Genomic DNA, 23,048 nt, shown 5'->3' on the forward strand with positions numbered 1-23,048 from the left:
GTTCAGTGTGGACAAAACATGGACTATCATGAAAGGCAACCGCAACAATGAACATTAAACTGAAACGATGCTTTTTCATGCAAAAGTATTGGCTAATTATAAAAAAGGTTTAAAGTCAACATGACATTGTGTTTGCAGCCCATTTTACTGATGTAATGTGATGCACTGTTGAATTGTGCACAAGACTAAGAATGTGTGTAAAGTAAAAATCTTTTTGAGAAGTAACAGGAAATCCTACAGAAAACAGAGACTTAATTCTTTAACATCTTTTTTCTTTTATTACTGTTTACATGTCCAGCATGGATCGTTAAACACACTCAGAAGATGTGAACAAACACAAATGTATAAAATCCTCAGTTTCTACATAGGAAAAAAAATCAAAAACACAAATCGGAATGTTATTAACAAGGTAAAAAAAAAAAAACACACACACAAAAGAAAAATATTGAAAAGGTACTATTTACAATTTTAAAAATGACCAAATTTAAGACAATATTAAGAAAAATATTAACTGAAAACATGACCATCTAAATTTCTTTTTACCGTTATTAATAAAGATGAGGTGTTTAAGAAAACACTGCAGCACAACTTTGTGCACATTAACAGCATTGCTTTAAATGTTAGTGATTTGCTACTACTGCATATTTTGTCTGAAATGGTTTGTCTAGTTTTAAACAGCATGTTTTTGTAAGGCTCATTAAGTAAAGTGAGATTCCCTTCAAGACAGTGTGCATGTCTAGACGCATTGTCACACAACAGGGTTGATTTGATATTGAATCTACCCTTGACACAGAATAATGCACACTGTCTCATTCTACACAGCTGATTCCACAAAGGTGAAGACAACATTGTCTCAACCTTCTTTTTTTTTTGGCTATTTATTCAGTAAGTCAACAATGATTGCAGTCGAATAGCTGCAGCTGGTTAATAAATGGTGTGGACGGATGTTCTTAGAGGCACCTCTGATCAGAGCTCAAGTTTATATCAGGAGAATATACATACACAGAGAGAAGTCACACGGCATATGTAGCGTCACTGTACTGCCCATTTGGGTGGTCAAACTCCACTTAACTGTGATGAAAAACCCATCATTGCATAAAATAGCAGTGGTCCTGAGCTGGGTTTATGGGAACGGTGTGACCAAAACGGTCAACGTCCATGATTCACACTCAAAGCCTTCTGAACAGAGACTGTTGTTAGTATGCAATGCTAGTGTGAGGGCTGGTAGGAGGAAGCTTTGTGGCCCTGGCTGTGGGCCCAGTCTATCTTCCTGTTGGCCAGAAGCAATGTGCAGGACAATAATGCAGCAAGAGAGAGGGGCCATTGTTATAAGAGCCAGTCCTAAACTTGGCCAAGAGTTGATTTGAGATGACGGTGAAAACATTAGACCTTAAAATCTACACTATCACATACTAACAAATAAACAGACTGTTTTGATTATTTATCAGCCATTGTCTACCACAATCTTGTTTAGTCACACCTATCATGTCTGAAAAAAAAGAAAGAAAATCAGTGTAGAAACAAACATACTTAATAATACAGTTTTATGCATACTAGACTAGTGCCCTTACAACCTTACTCTGATGGTACCATAGTACAGTGCATGTATCAGATACCATCTGGACTGGATTATGGACCGAACCAGTGGTGCCAGTTCCCAGGGGCCGTCAAAGCCTACAGCTGTGCCAAAGACAAACAGTGGGACATGACCACTAGGGGCCAGGGCCCTCGGCACATACAGTGGGACATGACCACTAGGGGCCTGGGTGCATACAGTGGGACATGAGCACTAGGGACCTGGGTGCATACAGTGGGACATGAGCACTAGGGACCTGGGTGCATACAGTGGGACATGACCACTAGGGGCCAGGGCCCTCGGCACATACAGTGGGACATGACAACTAGGGACCTGGGTGCATACAGTGGGACATGACCAATAGGGCCCCAGGGCACATACATTGGGACATGACCAGTAGGGACCTGGGTGCATACAGTGGGACATGACCACTAGGGGCCAGGGCCCTCGGCACATAGAGTGGGACATGAGCACTAGGGACCTGGGTGCATACAGTGGGACATGACCACTAGCGCCCAGGGCCCTCGGCACATACAGTGGGACATGACCACTAGGAACCTGGGTGCATACAGTGGGACATGAGTACTAGGGGCCAGGGCCCTCAGCACATACAGTGGGACATGACCACTGGGGACCTGGGTGCATACAGTGGGACATGACCAGTAGGGACCTGGGTGCATACAGTGGGACATGACCAGTAGGGCCCCGGGCCACCAGGCACATACAGTGGGACATGGTCACTAGGGCCCTGGGCACATACAGTGGAACATTAACACTAGTGCCCCGGGCCACCAGGCACATACAGTGGGACATGGCCACTAGGGCCCCAGGCCCCTTCTGACAAATAGGGCCCCTCAGCTAATACAGAGCGAATGGACCACTAACACCTCTCAGTGAATACAGCCCAGACTGACCATTAGGGCCCTGATCACCTCAGCGAATACCTTTTGAGTCCTCTAGGATCACTACTACAGTTACCAAAGTGACAATCCTACCAGAAACACGTTTACCCTAATTTTGTTGCCTAATGCAAGATAAGTCATTTACCAGTATGGGTGGAAATGGGAAGGATGGAGCTCCAGAGATGTGTACCTAAGGACCTCAAAGAACCATGATCTGGGCCTTATTACCATACTAAATTATTACCCTATTGATGTAGATGATTTTGAAGGTACCAAGAATACCATTGCATAACCATCATGGTTTTGTCCAAAAAGAATGGTATTACCATGCTACTACAGTATGTCCAAAAGACCACGCTAATATCATGGCACATTCAAGAAAAAAAAAAAGTGGCAGATTATGGAAAAAGGCCATAAAGGAGTATTAAAATAAGACAAAGAATGGGCTGTAGAGGGAACAAGATGGGAATAAGGCCTGAGTGAGCCCCTGAGAGTGAGCGTTTCAGATATCCTTCAAGCCTGTTTATGTATTCCTCATTGATCTGGCCAAGTGGAGGAGAAGGTAAAGGGCATCGGGGGAGGGACGGAAGAGCTTTTATGTCTGATTAACTCTCCTCCAAATCTCCTCGGACGACAAGAGCACTGCGAGGAGGGGCGGATCGCCTGGCAACGGTATTCGGTGGGATTCATCAGTGACAGCATTCCGATCATGACTGTCCTGCGTCTCCTCTACTCTTCCAATAATATTTATCAAAGTGCTTTCTGCTCTACCTTGTCTGACAGGGCAATATTTATAATACCACTCACTTTCGTTCTCTCCTCTATGTCTACCTCTTCCACTACAAAAGGAGATACTCTCTCGCTGATTGCGAAGGGTAAATGACTGAGATTTTGTCAGAGGCACTTTAAAAAGTGGCAGCGGTTTGTTTTTCAATGCCTTCCGTGTCCTAGTATACTAGCTGTGTTTATGTAGGTTAGACATAAGACTAAGCAAACACCACAGAAAGCAAACACAGACCTACCTGACAGCAGTTATATATCTTACAATGTTAGGAAACTTGCCTAATTTGTCTATTTTGCCTAGTAGATCACATCAGTATGAATAACTCGTGAATGAAACAAGGATCCTGTTTCCTCTGCTGGTCAAGGAATGCGCTCCAAAAATAACTGGCAGTGGACCCTGGCAATGTGGGCCACGGGACTGTGTGCCAACAAGCTCTCATATAGGGATGGCATTGCTACATACGCTATCTACCAAGCGACTCAAGCTTAGGCCAAAAATATACTCTAAGCAAGTATGCTAACGCAGATGTGAATGCGAGGCCAATGCACTGCAAAGTGCACAGTCTCGTCAGCGGATACACAATGTGCATTGGTATTCAAACCAATGTTTTATTCAGGTAGCTAGCAAGAAACATGTCTACAGTTTAACTAAAACTTGCTCAGCAAGATTCTCAAATGGTTGCTTCCTGGCAGTAATTGAATATCTGGCCATAGAAGAAAAATTCGTTCTTGTTTGTGAAGGAAGTCACCGTTATGTTTACACTAATGTCTGATATAGCGCCCCTTGAGGCTATTCTGAGAATGCAACACATAAAATTGAGATGACTAAATTATATATGATCTCATACTCATGTAGAAGTATGCTTCAGCCTTCAAGAGGGTCGCTTGCAATGGGTTTAACCTACTCCCGCCTGTTTGTTTCTTACACCCCCACCCCTAAAATATCCCCATCACTGCAATACAATCCAGTTCAGACTCTACTAACACACTTTAAGCCCTTTCGCAAAGACTTAAGATATAAGGTTCCTGCATCTTCACCCTTTCCTTTTGAACTCACAGTTGTCCCTGCTTCTTTCCTTCTCGTCTCAGCCCACCTCTAAGTGATATTTCTTTGTTAGGGAGAGCTTTGGGTTTGGGTAGAAGGAGGTTACCAATGGCTTTCACCCCCTGCTGTTTTTTAAATTAGACTATTACCTAACGTTCCCTACAACAGTGGGCCCCTACTAAGGCTTTTATTTATAATTAGGCCCCAAGAAGCTTTTCTCAAGTGTATTTTACTGAGTTTTAAATTGGTGTACACTAGTGGTATGTATTTTATAGTTCTATTTTTCATATTTTCATTTGATTGAACAATGTAAAGCTATTATATAAATATAAACTCAGCAAATGCCTCCAGCACCAGCAAGCGTACAATCTCTCTCAATGCCTCGAGCTTTTTTAAACCCCCTTTAATGAAACCAACCGAAATGTTATGCTTCTCAAACAATAAAAATTATCGCCACAGTATCACGGCACTGTTGGAAAACACACCAGCTTGCAAGAAAGAAGTCAGGAGGGCTCTACAAATTTGGACGGAACCACATAAAACATGTTAAAACAAGGGGCAATAAAATGTGACTTGGTTACAATTGCACTAGGCAAGCAAAATTAAGAGAAAAGTCCCTATTTTATGACACCAAAAGAAATAGCAGGTAAAATTCAAACACAACTGGACTTAGTTAAACCAGGTCCAGTTGCTTGTGAATTGACTCCAAAAAGGAAGGTCGAAAAGTCAGAGACCACTAGTTGAAAATGTTTCATTTTTTTAATGCAATAAATGTGTTCTACATTAAAAATATTATTAGAATAACAGTTTGAACTGAAAAATTAACATGAATTTATTTGCTTTGACAGCAACACTCAAGTTGATTAAACAAAAATAAATTAAAAAGGAAAAAAAAAATGTTACTTTTAAAAAAAAAAAAAATTCTGAAACTTTGTTTATTTTCAGGTTTAAATTAGACTTTCCATGTGGTCTCAGACGTTTGGACCCCACTGTATATCAACATATTATCAACAAGCTATGATAAATGTGGCCACAGTCCTTATGGTCTTTATGATGTATTATGACTTGCCCGGTCAGTTGGAAAACCACAGCTGAGAGTCCTGAGAAGAGGTGAATGGATGCAGAAATATTCCTAAGCGAGATATTCCTTTCTCCGCTTTCCTTTTCCTCTCTTTTTGCTCTGCAAGACTTCCCGTTCATCTTTTACACTGTGATTGGAGATCTAGATTGTGACATCTTAAAAACAGAAATCAAGAAAAACCCACAAAAAAACCTGATTCAAAATAAAATAAAATGTTATGAAAAGGAAAACCCAACAACAAAATCAATGTGCAAACTTTCTTATATAAATAGACAACATGTTAGGAAAGCACCATGGGAAAGGAAAAGAAGGGTGAACATGAAAGTGTGAGTGTATGTGTGTGTGTGTGTGTGTTTATGTTGGTGTTTTGTGTGTGCAAAGTTTTTGGGCATGTGAAATGGAAGGATCGGAGGTCATTCTCAGAGGTTAAACCCAGTCCTGCAGTGAACGTCTGCAGTGCACTAAATACTTGGGTGCTCCTTTCCTCTGTAGTGTGTTAATAATAGCGTAGATCAATCCCAAGATGCACAGCACCAGGACAAGGGGTACCGTCACCATGATGATGTTCATGGTACGCTCCGTTTCATCTATCTTCAGAACCACGTCCACCTCATTCGTTTTCTCTTCCGTCTCTTCTTTAGAGTCAACGTCATTGGTGTTGTCTCTCTCTTTGTCCTTTTCCTTGTCTTTGTCTTTGTCTCGGCCAGCGTCCGGGTTGAAGGGTGGCCGATCAGGCCACTTGCGTCCCGGGTCCACGTCGGTGTCTCTGTCAGGATCGAGGTCCACATTACAGCCCATGAAGTCTCTAAGAATGGACTTTGGGTAGCCCGGCTCGCTCGTCATTCTGTGGTTGTCAAATTTCCAGTACTTTGTACCCTTGTAGAAGTACGTATAAGCTGTGTGAGAGACAAAGTTTGAGAGTGAAAAATGTGTTGAGTGCATCACTGACATTGACATTTCAGTTCCACATGCAAACACACAAAATTCTATTCAATTCAAGTTTATTTGTATTGCACTTTTCACAATAAATATTGCTTCAAAGCAGAAAATGCTTGTTTCAATGTTACAATTAGGAAGTATTCTGTAATCAGCCATTGTCCTTACAATGGAAGTCAATGGAACCAAAATGGTTTAGTTACCAACATTCTTCAAAATATCCTCTTTTGTGTTCTACAGAATAAAGAAAGTCATGGAAAGTCACAGGTCTGAAACTACATGAGAAGGAGTAAATGATGTCAATTTTTATTTTTGTGTGGACTATTCCTTTAAATAAAAAATAATATGATAGCCTCGTGGACAGAGCGCTGCTACGCTTAAGGCGATCCAAGTTCAAGTCCCGGCTTTCAGACTTTTCCCGTTCCCCTCCCCCACTCTCTCTCCTACCTCTTTCCTGTCCACTCTATACTATCCTATCACAATAAAGGCAAAAAATTGGCAAAAATAAATCTTAAAAAAAAAAAAATTAATATCTATGGTAATCGGTATCATGCCACAGATCCTGTCAATACAGTTAAATTTGCAAGAATTTATGAGTTGAATCAACTCCACAGCAACTACAGAAATTTATCCACTAACCATTCAGAAATGTTAGAGTTGCATTCTAAAAGTTGTAACTTCTTCCTGAGTCTCTCCATCAGTGTCTGACTTGAACAATGTAAGGCTGAACACCGTTACTGACAATCCTCAATTTGGCTGCATGAGATTCTCCAGCTTTGTTGTTGTTGAGCAACCGAAGCATGAGCTGTTAAAGCTCCGCCCTCTTCTGGAAAGGGGGCGGGAGCAGCAGCTCATTTGCATTTAAAGGGACACACACAAAAACAGCTTGTTTTTGCTCACACCCAAATAGGGGCAAATGTGACAAGCTACAATAAATGATCTGTGGGGTATTTTGAGCTGAAACTTCACAGACACATTCTGAGGACACCAGAGACTTATATTACATCTTGTGAAAAGGGGCATTATAGGTCCCCTTTAAATGGGAAAGAGGTTTCAGTGATGTGTTTCCAGATAATATCACATTATTTTCTCAAATCACATTTCATACATTACTTTCTCTCACTTCCTTTGTTTTACCATTTGATTGATCCTCATCCATCCTGTACATTAAGGTGACAAGCTCTAGATGACCCCTCAACCCCACACACCATTTCACTCACCTCCATCATCGCTGAGGAAAGCCCCCTTGGGAGAAGACGGCACAGAAGTGCCCCACACACTAATTGGCTTAGGGTAGTCCTGATCCGCGGCTCTGGAGTGCTCATTAAAGCGCCAGTACCTGTAGTTTATCAAACACAAATTCAATGCATATCATTCTGACTTTCCTTAATGCACCCATTTAAGCAACAGCACAGTGACCCCATTAACATCCATCTCAGGTGATCCCATCATAAGTGCACACCACTTTCAAGGAGGTCACTTTGTTTTGCATTCGCATTTATGATACAAATTCAAACATTGAAGGATGTTATCATTGTCACAAATCAAGGGCTTATAAACTTTGCCATATATGACTGTATTAAACATGCATTAAACTATGTATGACTTTACAAGTTAACAAATAGAAATAAATACAAGTACATTAACTTTTGATATGGTCTAGAATTTTTTATCCAATTTTCAACTAGTTTAAAAAGTAATATTTTATTTACACCTTTCATACATGAGAGTATTCACATCGTAACCATTATTTTATTGTATATCTTCTACAAATATGAAATATTTATAAAATTATACAATTTATAAAACATATTGAGGTAAATGTATTATTATTGTGACAAATATCAGGTGCAATTAATTTTTTATTAATTAATTATGTTTTAATTATATAGTTTTTGGGAATCTCACACCTCATTTTTCAATATAAACTAACTTAGCCCTGTCATAAAAAGGTCAAATGATGCAATATTTTCAGAGACTTACTGTATCATCAACAAGCTTTAAAGCAGTTTTTTTTCTAGGAAATTATAATAAAATATTATTTTAAATTACTTAAGGTTTCTTTCTTTTTCTAAATCCTTTTCATTATTATATCAGGACAGTTGTTTCACCCTGACATATATGACTTTATGCTCTGTAAAAATATTAAAATTATATTTTTTTTTTATTTAGAAATGAAAATCATATCATTAAAGATGTGTGTTCAAATCACTGAATGTATGAATTTGATGTATTTAAATAGATGCAGTGTCATTGACCCATTTATTGGAAAACGGTTATATGTAGTCAAAAAAATAGTAACCCTCCCCTCGATGAAATCCAATCTGGGGTGGTCACTGAAGAAGCATGCGAGACACGTTAATACCAGGAGTAAACATCAATCTCTCCCAGCGGATCACCCGAGACCAATGTTAAAACCAGGTGTAAACCAGGGTCAGTAAAGGCCGTGACACACCAAGCTGATGTAAAAGGACTAGCGGCGATGAAAGCTGACTGTGTTGTCGCCTCTCGTCGGCTGCGTCTCAGCTAAAAAGCTGCGCTTGAACACACCACAAAGATTACAGGCGACTGTCAACTAACACATGCGTTCTGTGTCTGATGTAAGGAAATAACTGTCTATATCAGCAGGTATTAATAATCTATATTCATCAATCAAAAACAGAAACCGAAAATAGTACAGCAGATATACAAACTGTAAACAAAGCAGCGCTTGCTAACTATTTTCAATATAAACCATGCACTTTCTTCATTCCAGGTGGCTCAGGTTGTACTGAAGTTATTCATGCATTGGAATGCTCAGGTAAGATGATGTAAATTTAGAACAGCCTTCTGTCTGTGCAGTCTTTGCAAGCTTTCATCACGTTCGTTTTTATTCTCATAAACCGACTCGATTACTAAGCTGAACAGTCAATCAGAGTTCTCTATCACACCAATGCATGCCGATTCAACATGCTCAATCGGCCAAAATACCCCTGACAATGTCAAAACTGAGCCGGCAGATGCTCAACGCCGGCCCAACCATCAGTTTGGTGTGTCAGGGCCTTAAGACATTGCAGGGAGGATTATATAAGACAACTCAAGGGAACGATTAGATTTTTTGTGGAACAAAAAAATAAGACTATGCCCTCACCAGTCTCCTTTGAAGTAGTAAGTGAAGCCTGAGGGTTCCCACCAGATGGCTGTGTCTATCTTGTCATATGGGATGTCTCTGCCATAATCCATCAATTCTTGAGGGTAGCCAGGCTCCAAGTTGGCTTCCCTGAACAACCAGTACTGACTTCCTACAGGTGGATTGTCACAAGAGAGAGAAGAAGAAAGTAGTGATAGTCCAATACTTTTTTGTGAATTTTGAAATATAGTGTAAAATGTGCTAGGGGGGAAAAATGTGTTATTTTATTTCAGCAATTTTATGTTCGTCTCATTTGGCATCATATGAGGTTTATATATCCGCCACCTGTTGAAAAAACCATGTCAGCATAGGCGTAATTTGCAGGTGGGACGGATGGGACATGCCCCCACCAGTTTTTGCCAGGGTCACAATTGTCCCCACCACTTTGTGAAACTTTGTGAAACAAACCTCTCTCTCTTGATTTAAACATCTTTGGTTTTAATGAGAGAAAAAAATAAATAAACTATACAAGGGCGGAATAAAACTCAGAACCTCTGACACGCTTAATGAAAGTTCTACCACCAGACCATTATGACATACAAACATTAATTGCATACATATGCACTTATTCACTGACTTGAAGAATCTCGGAACAATATATTATAGTATAGTACACTGCCTGGCCCCAAAAAAGGTCGCTGTTTGGTAGGGGTGTAACAATATATTGTGTCACAATATATCGCAATACAAAAATGCAAAAATATCATATAGTGGATAGTGACAGTATGTGTTGTGATAGTTCACCCAAAAAATTTGAGTTTTAGTGTCAGTACTACATTAAACTACTATACTGTATGTTGAATATAATGAATAATAAATAATGCAATGGGGGAATATTTGTGGGTCCTGATAATGTTACGATAAAAAGTGGCCTAAATTATTTTAAATTTATCTAGTCAGTGACAGAGTGCATATTCATCTAAAATAAATCTGTTTCAGCTTCAGAATCATGAATATTTGTATTCAGGTATAAACATATGTCCTGTGCATTTGGTTACCAGCACCAATTCCAAGCCTATTCATTTCCACCCCCAATGTAATACAAAATTTTGCATTTTAATCAACAGTACATTTTTTGTTAACCTTTTACCATATGTCTTGGAGTATCACAATAATACTGTATCATGAGTTCAGTATTGTGATATGTATCGAATCGTGACATGAGGGTATCGTTTCACCCCTACTGTTTGAATTTAAATAGAAAAATACTTTATGATCCAGTCTATGGCTGGATCATTATTGTAGTGATTATTAAGTTTCTAGCATGTTAGAGGCTTGGCAACAGTTAACCCTAATTGATGGAGTGTGAATTGGTACCTCTGAATCCTGACCTTAAATTAATTGAAAGTCTTTGGGATGTGCTGGAGGAGACTTTACAGAATGCTCACCTCTTGCATTGTCAATACAAGAGCTTGACCAAAACTTAATGCACCTCTTGATGGAAATAACATCACAACATTTCCATCAAGAGGTGCATCAATTCTTGGTCAAGACCCCATGTTTGGGACGGCCATGCATATCAGCCTACCACCAGAAAGCAAGTTAAAAAAAAAACAAAAAAAAAACAAACAAAACACTCAAAAGTTCAAAAATGAACATGAAGAACGAACAGAGGTTGAAAACAATGGTGAGGAAGTAGAAAAGACAAGGAGGCAGCAACACTCCATGGGTAACAGGATTTCATGGTGCATGTACAGGGACTTTCCAACCTTTGACACAGTCTCCAGCACTGAACCACAGATTGGTGTTTTCTCTCTATTATAACACATATAACTGCATGACAACACTGAAAAAGATGCACCAACAATGTGGGTTTGGTTCGAATCCCACATTTTAATGGTTAAAGTGACGACATAAAGCATCGCATGGAGCCGTTACAGAAACATTGGGAGCTTCGGTTTTTATTATTTTACAGTATGGCAGACACTGAGGCACCATCCTCACGGACCCGTTTGATTCAACGGGCCCTTATCCAAGTCCAACCGTTGCTGTCAGCATCTGGTAGAACCGCTAGCTGACGCAATGGCCTCGCTTCACAAAGAACAGATGTTGCTCCCCAAGTTTTTCGGTCTCCCGACTTTCTCGAATGGCAGAAATCCAAATTTAAAAGGGCCTTGCCAATGACATCACTTGCCCTACAGAGTTTCCTTATGGAAGCCAACTTTCCTCAAGTGCAGCACATACATATTCATCTTCACAGACATCTAATAACTTCCTAGTGAAGATTTCTGTTTCAGGGATACAGGGTGTTGATATGTATAACTAATGTGGGAAACCTCACTGTGTTCTGAGCAGTTTTTGATTTCAATCTGCTGGCAGGGCTTGGAAATAACAGTGACGAGTTGGCCAGTTGACTTTTGCTTCAGAGATTTTCATTGATACTGTTCATATATGACTTGCAAATTTGGTTTACAGTTATAAATTGAGATGATTTAAATATTAAGCAGAATGTTAGCATGGATGTTGCTGAAATAGAGTGCTGGAGGGGTAACATTATTTATTTTTTTTTTATGCCAAAACCTGGATATGAGCATTTTAGCACTTCTGGTTCCATTATGCTGAAGTTAATGGGTTTTTTTTATTCTGTGAAATAAAATGCATCAATAATACCCTTAATGATGTAATTGTCAAATCATGCAAAATGCTAAAAAAATATATAAGCCAGAAAAAAAGTCTAGCATTTTCATTAAAAGGGTTTCTTTTCTTGTTACTAATGTAACAATAATTGTAACTTTCAATAATAGCTGCAAAAAATTATAATAAAAAACACCAAAAATTGATTGAAGTGAAGCTAATATGAGTTAAAGCGTTCACTGTGTTTTGCTTCCTTTGCTAAATTTATGGTCAATCTCCAGAATTATACAGCTCCAAAATTAAATTGTGTCCATTCACCTTAAACCCATATATAAAACAAAAAGCCACATCTCTGAAACTCTACCTGTAAAATCCATCAGACTTACACATAAGTGCCTGAGGGAAATCAAGGACACTTCCTGTACTAAATGACAAACGTCAAAATCAATGGCTTGTTCTAATGTAAAAAGCACTTCAATGTGATGTAATTCTGCCAGCCTGGGTAATAATTTCTCTCACGAATATAACATTTTTATGGTCTATATTAACTTTTAACAGCATAGAGCTATATCAGTTTTCAAGTGCAGTTAGAAAGGGAAAATACCTTTGAAAAACACAAATCGCCCATCATGCCTTTCATATGCAGCGTCAATGTCTCCCGGCAGACCCCTCCAGAAGTGTCCGATCGGCATGGGGTAGTTATCCAGCACTCTGTTCCTCCTCACTCTCCAGAACCAGCGACCCTGAGGAAGCAATAAGAGATGATGATGATGGTTGTGTATTTCTGTCCTCACACAACCTACATATGAACGCACCCAGAGATGATGGAAAAACATACAGAGAGCAGCAGCTTTAGTTTCTGCTCTGATAGCCGCAACCCCAAGCCAAAGCCCAAGTGTGAGTGCGTGTTAGAAATCAGGAATGGTAAGAGAACATTGTGCTTGGTAACGTTTTTCACCTGATATACTTCGAATGAAATCGAAGAATGTTGCGTCATTTCAAAATCAGGCCAAAATGAAGTTTGTTTGGAAATCTTTTCTGGAGTTCGAAACAGCCAAGGAACATTCTGGAAAAGTTTGCTCTTGCTGGTTAACACCTTCGAACTACCATTGATCAGTGGTGATTACATAATAGGTGGGTGTGGCTCTGAGGCCCCGCCTTCTTTGATGTGGAAATCTTCGGTTTATTTCTTCTGTTCAGTCCATCGAGGTCAGACGTCCACAAGTACAAACCTGATTCCAAAAAAGTTGGGACACTGTACAAATTGTGAATAAAAACAGAATGCAATGATGTGGAAGTTTCAAATTTCAATATTTTATTCAGAATACAACATAGATGACATATCAAATGTTTAAACTGAGAAAAATGTATAATTTTAAGGGAAAAATAAGTTGATTTTAAATTTCATGGCATCAACACATCTCAAAAAAGTTGGGACAAGGCCATGTTTACCACTGTGTGGCATCCCCTCTTCTTTTTATAACAGTCTGCAAACGTCTGGGGACTGAGGAGACAAGTTGCTCAAGTTTAGGAATAGGAATGTTGTCCCATTCTTGTCTAATACAGGCTTCTAGTTGCTCAACTGTCTTAGGTCTTCTTTGTCGCATCTTCCTCTTTATGATGCGCCAAATGTTTTCTATGGGTGAAAGATCTGGACTGCAGACTGGCCATTTCAGTACCCGGATCCTTCTTCTATGCAGCCATGATGTTGTAATTGATGCAGAATGTGGTATGGGATTGTCATGTTGGAAAATACAAGGTCTTCCCTGAAAGAGACGACATCTGGATGGGAGCATATGTTGTTCTAGAACTTGGATATACCTTTCAGCATTGATGGTGCCTTTCCAGATGTGTAAGCTGCCCATGCCACACACACTCATGCAACCCCATACCATCAGAGATGCAGGCTTCTGAACTGAGAGCTGATAACAACTTGGGTTGTCCTTGTCCTCTTTAATCCGGATGACATGGCGTCCCAGTTTTCCAAAAAGAACTTCAAATTTTGATTCGTCTGACCACAGAACAGTTTTCCACTTTGCCACAGTCCATTTTAAATGAGCCTTAGCCCAGAGAAAAGCCTGTGCTTCTGGATCATGTTTAGATATGGCTTCTTTTTTGACCTATAGAGTTTTAGCCGGCAACAGCGGATGACATGGTGGATTGTGTTCACCGACAATGTTTTCTGGAAGTATTCCTGAGCCCATGTTGTGATTTCCATTACAGTAGCATTCCTGTATGTGATGCAGTGCCGTCTAAGGGCCCGAAGATCACGGGCATCCAGTATGGTTTTCCGGCCTTGACCCTTACGCACAGAGATTGTTCCAGATTCTCTGAATCTTTGGATGATATTATGCACTGTAGATGATGATAACTTCAAACTCTTTGCAATTTTTCTCTGAGAAACTCTTTCTGATATTGCTCCACTATTTTTCGCCGCAGCATTGGGGGAATTGGTGATCCTCTGCCCATCTTGACTTCTGAGAGACACTGCCACTCTGAGAGGCTCTTTTTATACCCAATCATGTTGCCAATTGACCTAATAAGTTGCAAATTGGTCCTCCAGCTGTTCCTTATATGTACATTTAACTTTTCCGGCCTCTTATTGCTACCTGTCCCAACTTTTTTGGAATGTGTAGCTCTCATGAAATCCAAAATGAGCCAATATTTGGCATGACATTTCAAAATGTCTCACTTTCAACATTTGATATGTTATCTATATTCTATTGTGAATAAAATCTAAGTTTATGAGGTTTGTAAATTATTGCATTCCTTTTTTATTCACAATTTGTACAGTGTCCCAACTTTTTTGGAATCGGGTTTGTAAAAACATGAACACACTGGAGAGATGCTTTATAGTAGAAACTGAAGGTTTTTTTTTCATGTTTTACACAGTAAATCTGCTTGCTTTAAAGCAATCTACTGTACGAAGTGCTATATAAATAAACTTGACTTGAGTGCCGAATTGCAGAGCTGGTGCAAACATATCCACATTGCTATGATCAGATGATTTCTTGACTGCTGTTTTCTCACTGCTGTCATTCCACTTGTATGTTTATTCTGTTATTTGCACAGCATATATTTACATATTCATCTAAACGTCGCTCTCAGCAGTGATGTTAGTCAACAGTATACCACCTAAGTGAAAAACCAAAAAGAATTTTGAGAATATCGGGGCTTTTAGTATGAGCTGCAGTAATAGCGATCATGTACGTGTACATAAACTCAGTGTATACTTACACTCACTCTGGCTCTCCACCAGGACCTTCAGAACGTTCCAAACCAAGCCCAAATTAAAACCAGAGTCGGGTCTGCGGCCAACATGCTCTAAATTTATCCTGCTTTCTCCCTACACCCTTCTCAACCCCAACACCTCATCACAAACAGACACACCTGCACCTTGTTCTCTCATGGAGGAACACAATGTTGCATGAGTTAACCTGTAGTATTGTGTTACATGAAGAATGGCCTTGTTTCAGGAACCTGCCTTTGAGACATACCGATTACTGGGGAGTTGCACTTCACTCAAGGGCATCTGATTGTTGTCTAATGGATAACTTGACTACTGCCACCAGTTAAACAGTAACACCTGAAGAAGAAATGCATAAATATTTTCCAGCAAACTGTGCTAAGGTGTAGGGTTGTCAAAAGTACTGACTTCGGTACTGAAATTTTAAAAATGTGACGATACCAGCATTTCCCCCTGGCAACTCTTAAACACCTCTGATCGGCCATTGTGTTCACGTGCTCAGATATGTCTGTGATTGGCTACAATGATCAATGCTTTAAAAACATGTTGTAAATAGACATCTGTGCTGCTCTTCACTGAGTGCTTACACAGATACACACGCATCACAGGCGTCTATCAGCGGATCCCTAATATATCCGCTGCTAGACGCCTGCTTTCAAATGCTCCCATGTGTGAAGCGCTCGGTGAGGAGCATCAAAGAAACATGTTTTTGATGTCACAGACATATCTGTTGAGCATGTGAACACAATGGCCAATCAGAGGTGTTTAAGAATCCGCTCAACAGTGCTCAAATGCTAGTGGGAAAAGTTGGTATTGGCACATTTTTCAAATTTAGAATCAGTACTTTTAACAGCTCTACTACGGTGTAGCATGCCCAGTAATGCCTGTGCCTCTAATACTACTTCTAATAATAATTAGAGAAGCAATAGTAGTTGTAGTATTAATAATAATAAATTAAAATAACAAAATATAATATTAAAGTAATTTTTGCTCACCGCAAAAATACCCATCTAAAAAAATTGTTAATAATAAGGTGCCATTTATTAACATTAGTTGCCTCGTACTAAAAAAAAAATAATTTAAATTTTAAAGCATTTATTAATCAAGTATCCAGGATATCCAGGATATGGAAACATTAACCAGGGCACGGACATATTTGCCAAATTGCATCATTAGGATTTTTATAATAACCTAGTAATCTCAATGTATCAATATCTCTTCATTCTTTCATTTCATTCAACTTCTCCAATAGCAAGAAAAAAAACAAAATGTGCTTTTTCATCTAATGGCAGAAAGTGAAAGATCATATGACGTGGTCTGTTTTTTGTTTTTCAGATAAAAAAGAGAGAATTAAAGATACTCTGCCACAGAGAGCGCTTCTTTCATGTAGGAGCAAATCACATGACATGACCACAAAACCGCAACTCCAGCAAAAGTGACAGAGCAGATGAATCTAATGCATCTCCTGATCAACTCCAGACTCCAGATACATGGCTCTTTTCCTCTTTATGGAGCTCTGCCCCATAACAAAGACCAGCACTGGGGTTTTTACGGCCCATTGCCTAACAAAGCCTGATTGAGAGCAGGCCGACCTCAGCAGGCCTCCTCCTCTGTGTCAGGTCTTTCACCTGGAACTGTTACTGTTATTGTTTCACCGCTTGACCTGCTCTGATTCAGAAAGCACTACAGCTGCTGAGTGAATCGTACAAAGCCTGTCAAAAACATGTTTGGGGCATATAATTCTCATTAACATAATGCAGAAAAAGCTTAGCTAGGGTCTTTAGCTCACCTTAAAGACAAACATCTCTCCCCTGAGCATGGTGACTGTGTCAAAATTGCCCTCACAGATGTTTGGGCCGTAGTGATCTGGGCGATCAGTGGTGCGAGGCCTGTCCGGCCGGCGAGGGGGCGCTCCGGGAGGGTTCTTAGGGGGTTGAGGTGCCCTGGGATCTGGATGGGCTGGACGCCGAGGGGTCACAGTGGGGAGAGCCTGAGTGGGAGAACTGCTGGGTGGTCCTACATGGAAGAGTGGAAGAAACAAACACAAATTACCTCAGAATTTGTAACAATAATGTGGCAACTTCTTAGTTTCCGTCTATGATAAATATAAAATGGATCACATGGCAGCAACTCAATGCATTTAGGTATGTAGACATGGTCAAGATGATCTTCTGAAGTTCAAACTGAGCATCAGAATGGTGAAGAAAGGGGATTTAAGTGATTTTGAACGTTGTTGTTGGTGTATTTCAGAAACTGTAAACCCTAGAGATGTTTGTGTGTAATAATCCTAATAAGATCAGCAGAGAATGATCTGAAAAAGAGTGAGTGAAAAACATCCAGCGAGTGGCAGTTCTGTGGGTGAAAATGCCTTGTTGATGCCAGAGGTCAGAGGAAAATGACCAGACTGGTTCAAGCTGATAGAAAGACAAAAGCAACTCAAATAACCATTCGTTACAAACAAGGTCTGCAGAAGAGCATCTCTGAACACACAACACATCGAATCTTGAAGTAGATGAGCTACAGAAGGCAGAAGACACATCGGTACCATTCCTGTCAGATAAGACCAAGAAACTGAGGCTATAATTCACATGGGCTCACCAACATTGGACAATAGAAGGTTGGTAAAAGTTGCCTGGTCTTATGAGTCTCGATTTCTACTGCAACATTCAGATGTTAGGGTCAGAATTTGGCATAAACAACATGAAAGCATGGATCCATCCTGCCTCGCATCAACGGTTCAGGCTGCTGGTGGTGTAATGGTGTGAGGGATAATTTCTTGGCACACTTTGAGCCCCTTCGTACCAAATGACCATCGTTTAAACACCACAGCCTAACTGAGTATTGTTGCTGACCATGTTCGTCTCCTTTTTAACCACAGGTGTTCCCATCTTCTGATGGCTACTTCCAGCAGGATAACGCTCCATTTCACAAAGCTCAAATCATCTCAAATTGGTTTCTTGAACATGACAGCGAGTTCACTAGACTCAAATGTCCTCCACAGTCACCAGATCTCAATCCAATAGAGCAGCTTTGGGAAATGGTGGAGCAGGAGATTCACATCATGGACGTGTAGCGACAAATCTGCATCAACTGCATGATTGTAATCTGGACAATGTGGACCAAAATCTCTGAGGAATGTTTCCAGCAACTTGTTGAATCTATGCCACAAAGAATTAAGGGAAATTACTTTCCCTTAAAATTCTCATTATGGTAACTTGAACAAAGAAATATATTATTTTAATTGTAATATTTATTTATAGAATTTTATACAACATAGTAGTATTTTTTGAATTGTCTTTAAAAAAAAAATTATAGTATTACAGTAATTTATTTATGCAATGAGTAACGATAATATAGAGAGACTCCACTGAGAATTAATGGACCCTGAATGCATTACCAAATCCTAATGGTTCTAAAACTAGGCTTCATTTTCTGTATGCAAAAAATAACTTTTTTCTTTCTTTTTTTTAAAGTAGGAACAATAATAGAGATGCTTGCCTTCACAAACACCAATAATGAGTGAAATGATTAATGAATTTGCCATGACATGAGCACGAGTTCTTTCTTCTAAAGTGGGAATGATGCCTGCATTTCTCCCCCACAGCTGAAACTCCCTCATGCAAAACTTAAATAAACATTACTTAAGTCCACAAAGACCAGACTATTTCAAAGGAACATGGCCTGGTCAAGGGCAAAGTAATCCAGTCTAAAAAAAAAGCAAACATTATAAAATTTACACCAAAAGCTTGAATACCAGTAAAGCTTCTTGCTGTAAACAAACAAAAAGACTTTTACAACGACACGTGTTTATAATAACTCTGGTCCAGACTGAACCAGGAAACTAAACAAAAAAAAAAACACAATCTAAACTGTAAATCTATAGTGTCTATAAACACTTTCTGTGATAGATGATAAGGAGAACAACAGAGAACGGGATCCGGAAATGAAATGCGCCAGACCAGAACAAATGTTGCACAACTGTTACACCAAAGAGGTAGAACTAGACACTTGCTCTTGTTCTAAACTGCCTACTTGATCAGAGACCATTTGCCACAAAATAAGAACTTACCGTAAATCTGCTGGACCCCGCGGAGATCATCCTCAGGCAGCTCAAAGTTTTCCGTGTCCATCCACTGGTAGAAAGGAGCCATAATAGCCAAAGGATTATTGGAGTGTTCCAGTCCGAGGGCATGGCCCAGCTCATGTACGGCTACCAGGAACAGATCATTACCTGGGGGGGACACACATATTAAATATCACAGGCTGCGGTATAAGAGAGAGCTAATGGTCAGCAATAAGAAGAAGAGCTGATTTACTGAGGTCACTAGTAAAGAATGTCTGATACAACAGCTTATTAATCTTCATTCGCTCTGGGAGATCACAGCTGCACTTTATGGGCACTCTGGCATAAGGACACATGATATACTGCGTATCAACCAGAACATTGCATTTGCAGTAGTTAAGTGCGCACATTAAACAAAATCGCCACTGGTCTTGCAGTAGATAAGTGAAGCTATATTTAGTCGGCTGGGTAAATGGGACATATGGCTGCTTTTCCATTGTTGGGCCAAACCATTCTCATTGGTTAAAGGGTTAGTTCAGCCAAAATAATTTACTCACCCTCATGTTGTACCAAACCCTTAAGACTTTCTTTCATCTTCAGAACACAAATGAAGACCTTTTTAATGAAATCTGAGTGATTTCTGTACCTCCATTGACAGCTATGCAATGACCACTTTGACGTTTCAAAAAGTTCATAAAGAGATCATAAAACAAATCCATATGAATTGAGCGGTTTAGTTCAAATTTTCTGAAGAGACTCGATTGCTTTTTATGTTGAACAGATTTAATTTAGGATTTTATTCACATACAGTTGTGGTAAATGGAAGCTCAAGCATGTTCGCTTGACGTTCTCGTGTGTTACGCAGCACGTTTGAGGTTCAGCAAGAACCAATGAGGTTCATTCTCATGTTACGCATCACAATTGAGCTTCAGCAAGAACCAATGAGGTTCATTCTCGTGTTACGCATCACATTTGAGCTTCAGCAAGAACCAGTGAGGTTCATTCTCACATCAAGCAGGTTCGGTTGAGCTTCTGGTTATGTTTGCTGATCAATGTTTATATGTGAATAAAATCCTAAATTCAATCTGTTCAGAAAATTTGGACTAAACCACTCAATTCATATGGATTAGTTTGAGGATCTCTTTATGAACTTTTTGAAGCATCAAAGTGATAGTTGCGTAGCTATTAATGAAGGGCAGATATCTCTCAGATTTCATTAAAAATATCTTCATTTGTGTATCAAAGAAGAACGAAAGTCTTACGGGTTTGGAACCACATGAGGGTGAGTAAATGATGACAAAATTCTAATTTTTGGGTGAACTAACCCTTTAACCATTCTGTTCTGTGCCAATCCGGCCCAGTTTGTATGGATGTGGTTTCATTTTTCACTGTGGGGATGATAATGGAGCACTTTGGAATGGAATACAAATGTATCAGTCGTTTATAGACTGTAAATAGTGACCATGATGTAAAGGATGAAAAGATATTTCTGTTTTAAACTAGTGTTTACTTCGCTCAAATACCTTGCTTGGCCAACTACAGAGAGAAACTGGTAGCCAGGGAACAGACAAGTGACCAATCCTGAGTGGAGACATCACTACACACATGCAACCAGCATGGTCAAAGGGTTAGTTCACCCAAAAATGAAAATTCTGTCATTTATTACTCACCCTCATGTCGTTCCACACCCATAAGACCTTTGTTAATCTTCGGAACACAAATTAAGATATTTTAGTTGAAATCCGATGGCTCAGTGAAGCCTGCATAGGGAGCAATGACATTTCCTCTCACAAGATCCATGAATGTACTAAAAACAATGAGTACAGTGGTTCAATATTAATATTATAAAGTGACAAGAATTTTTTTGGTGCGCCAAAAAAAAAAAAATAAATAAATAACGACTTATATAGGGATGGCCGATTTCAAAACACTGTTTCAGGAAGCATCGGAGCACAAATGAATCAGTGTATCGAATCAGCTGTTCGGAGCGCCAAAGTCACGTGATTTCAGCAGTTTGGTGGTTTGACACGCGATCCGAATCATAATTCGATACACTTATTCATTTATGCTCCGATGCTTCCTGAAGCAGTGTTTTGAAATCGGCCATCCCTATATAAGTCGTATTTTGTTTTTTTGGCGCTCCAAAAATATTCTCGTCGCTTTATAATATTAATATTGAACCACTGAACTCACATGAACCGATTTAAATATGTTTTTAGTACATTAATGGATCTTGAGAGAGGAAATGTCATTGCTGGCTATGCAGGCCTCACTGAGCCATCGGATTTCAACTAAAATATCTTAATTTGTGTTCCAAAGATTAACGAAGGTTTTACGGGTGTGGAACGGCATGATAGTTCTGTGAAAATCCCCTTTTGGAATTTTTATTTTTAAGAGTGTATGAGTGAAGAGGATAGTGTGGAATGATTGAGGTTGAGTTGGGAACAGGGTTTCCCCTGTTAGTTCTTGCTTAGTGCTGAGAAGATGTGGACTTTAAGGTGGCATGAAATCAAAATGGACTCTCTTGACTATCTTAACACATAATCTTGATATAAACAGTTCATCAGTGCATGCTCTTCAAAAGAAAAGTGTTTGTCTTTGTAATCTTTCATCAAAATGACTCTGAAATGACTTTCCTTTTTGGCCAAAGCTGCTTATGTTTCAACCAATTAAGTGTTTCAGGAAGGGAAGAAGTCCTAAAATTGACTGCAAACTCTAGTATGGAATACTTTTAACAATCCAGTCAAGTCCTGCCCTGCACTTTTTTGTCTCATTAAGGGATCACTAAATACATCACTTTACAGAATTAAAATGGGTTTGCAAATTATGCTTCATTTTGACTTTAATTCACATTTAGCTTTTTGGTACACACCCAAGTTTGATCCCCACAGATCCCTCTCTCCTCATCATGCTCACCCAAGGCAACAATGGGAAATGCACTACTACACTATAGTAGGCAAACTGTTTGTCATCAATATCGGTTCACAAATTAGGCTGGATTTCTTTCATACCACCATTAAACTGCGTCTAGATAAATGTACCCCAGATCTCACCTTTCTAGCACACAAACCAAACTCTGATGTCAAACAGATTGTGAAAACGGCCCCAATTTGCACTTTGTTTGTGTTCTTACCCTTGTGAAAAAGAAGTGTACTTTAGCACACATTAAAAAGAGTACTTCCTACAGAAAATAATATACTTTAAAACAATATACTTTTACTTTTTGAGCATATAACTGAATGTTAAATTGCAATTAATTTACATTATATTGCATATATTAAATGCAATTAGCTGAACTTTAGAGTGTTTTTTTACTTAAGCATTTCATAATTACTTCGTCTTTGAAATATGGTTAATCTGTACTGCCGAATGTACTTACATTTGTAATTACACAACTGTAATAATGAAGTTGCAATTTAGCACATTTAAAACATATAAACTTTTAATGTAATATCAAATAACACACTACAGTTAAAATTATAATCAAGTACTTGTAAGTCTACAAATAAAAGTAAGGGCTCTTCTTTAAATTCGCAATCTTTAAATTTGAGATTATTACAAAGTGCACTTTTTAAAGTATATTTAAGTGTTTTAAGAAAGTGTAATCTCTCTTTAAGTGGCCTTTTATTTCATTATATTATCTGCAAGTCAAGTTAAGAAATAGACTTTTGA

General features: G+C 39.1%; 1 protein-coding gene across 2 annotated transcripts in view; it reads right to left on the reverse strand.

The window, feature by feature from the left end:
• Positions 1-255: 255 nt before the first annotated feature.
• mmp15b (matrix metallopeptidase 15b) overlaps positions 256-23,048 on the reverse strand; it is a 43,487-nt gene continuing 20,694 nt past the window's right edge. The window contains exons 5-11 of one of the 2 annotated variants that reach the window (XR_007184346.1): positions 19,383-19,544; positions 17,103-17,329; positions 12,671-12,809; positions 9,454-9,604; positions 7,544-7,662; positions 1,798-6,283; positions 256-1,762 (exon numbers count right to left, since the gene is read on the reverse strand). Coding sequence is in view for 1 of the 2 variants with exons in the window: in XM_048186201.1 (XP_048042158.1) it covers positions 5,814-6,283; positions 7,544-7,662; positions 9,454-9,604; positions 12,671-12,809; positions 17,103-17,329; positions 19,383-19,544 (1,268 nt within the window). In the remaining variant the exon portion in view is untranslated. Of the gene's footprint in view, positions 6,284-7,543; positions 7,663-9,453; positions 9,605-12,670; positions 12,810-17,102; positions 17,330-19,382; positions 19,545-23,048 lie in introns of both variants that reach the window. The other variant, XM_048186201.1, reaches the window with a different exon arrangement.

This window comes from Megalobrama amblycephala, linkage group LG3 (genome assembly GCF_018812025.1).
Source record: "Megalobrama amblycephala isolate DHTTF-2021 linkage group LG3, ASM1881202v1, whole genome shotgun sequence".
NCBI classification, from domain to species: domain Eukaryota; kingdom Metazoa; phylum Chordata; class Actinopteri; order Cypriniformes; family Xenocyprididae; genus Megalobrama; species Megalobrama amblycephala.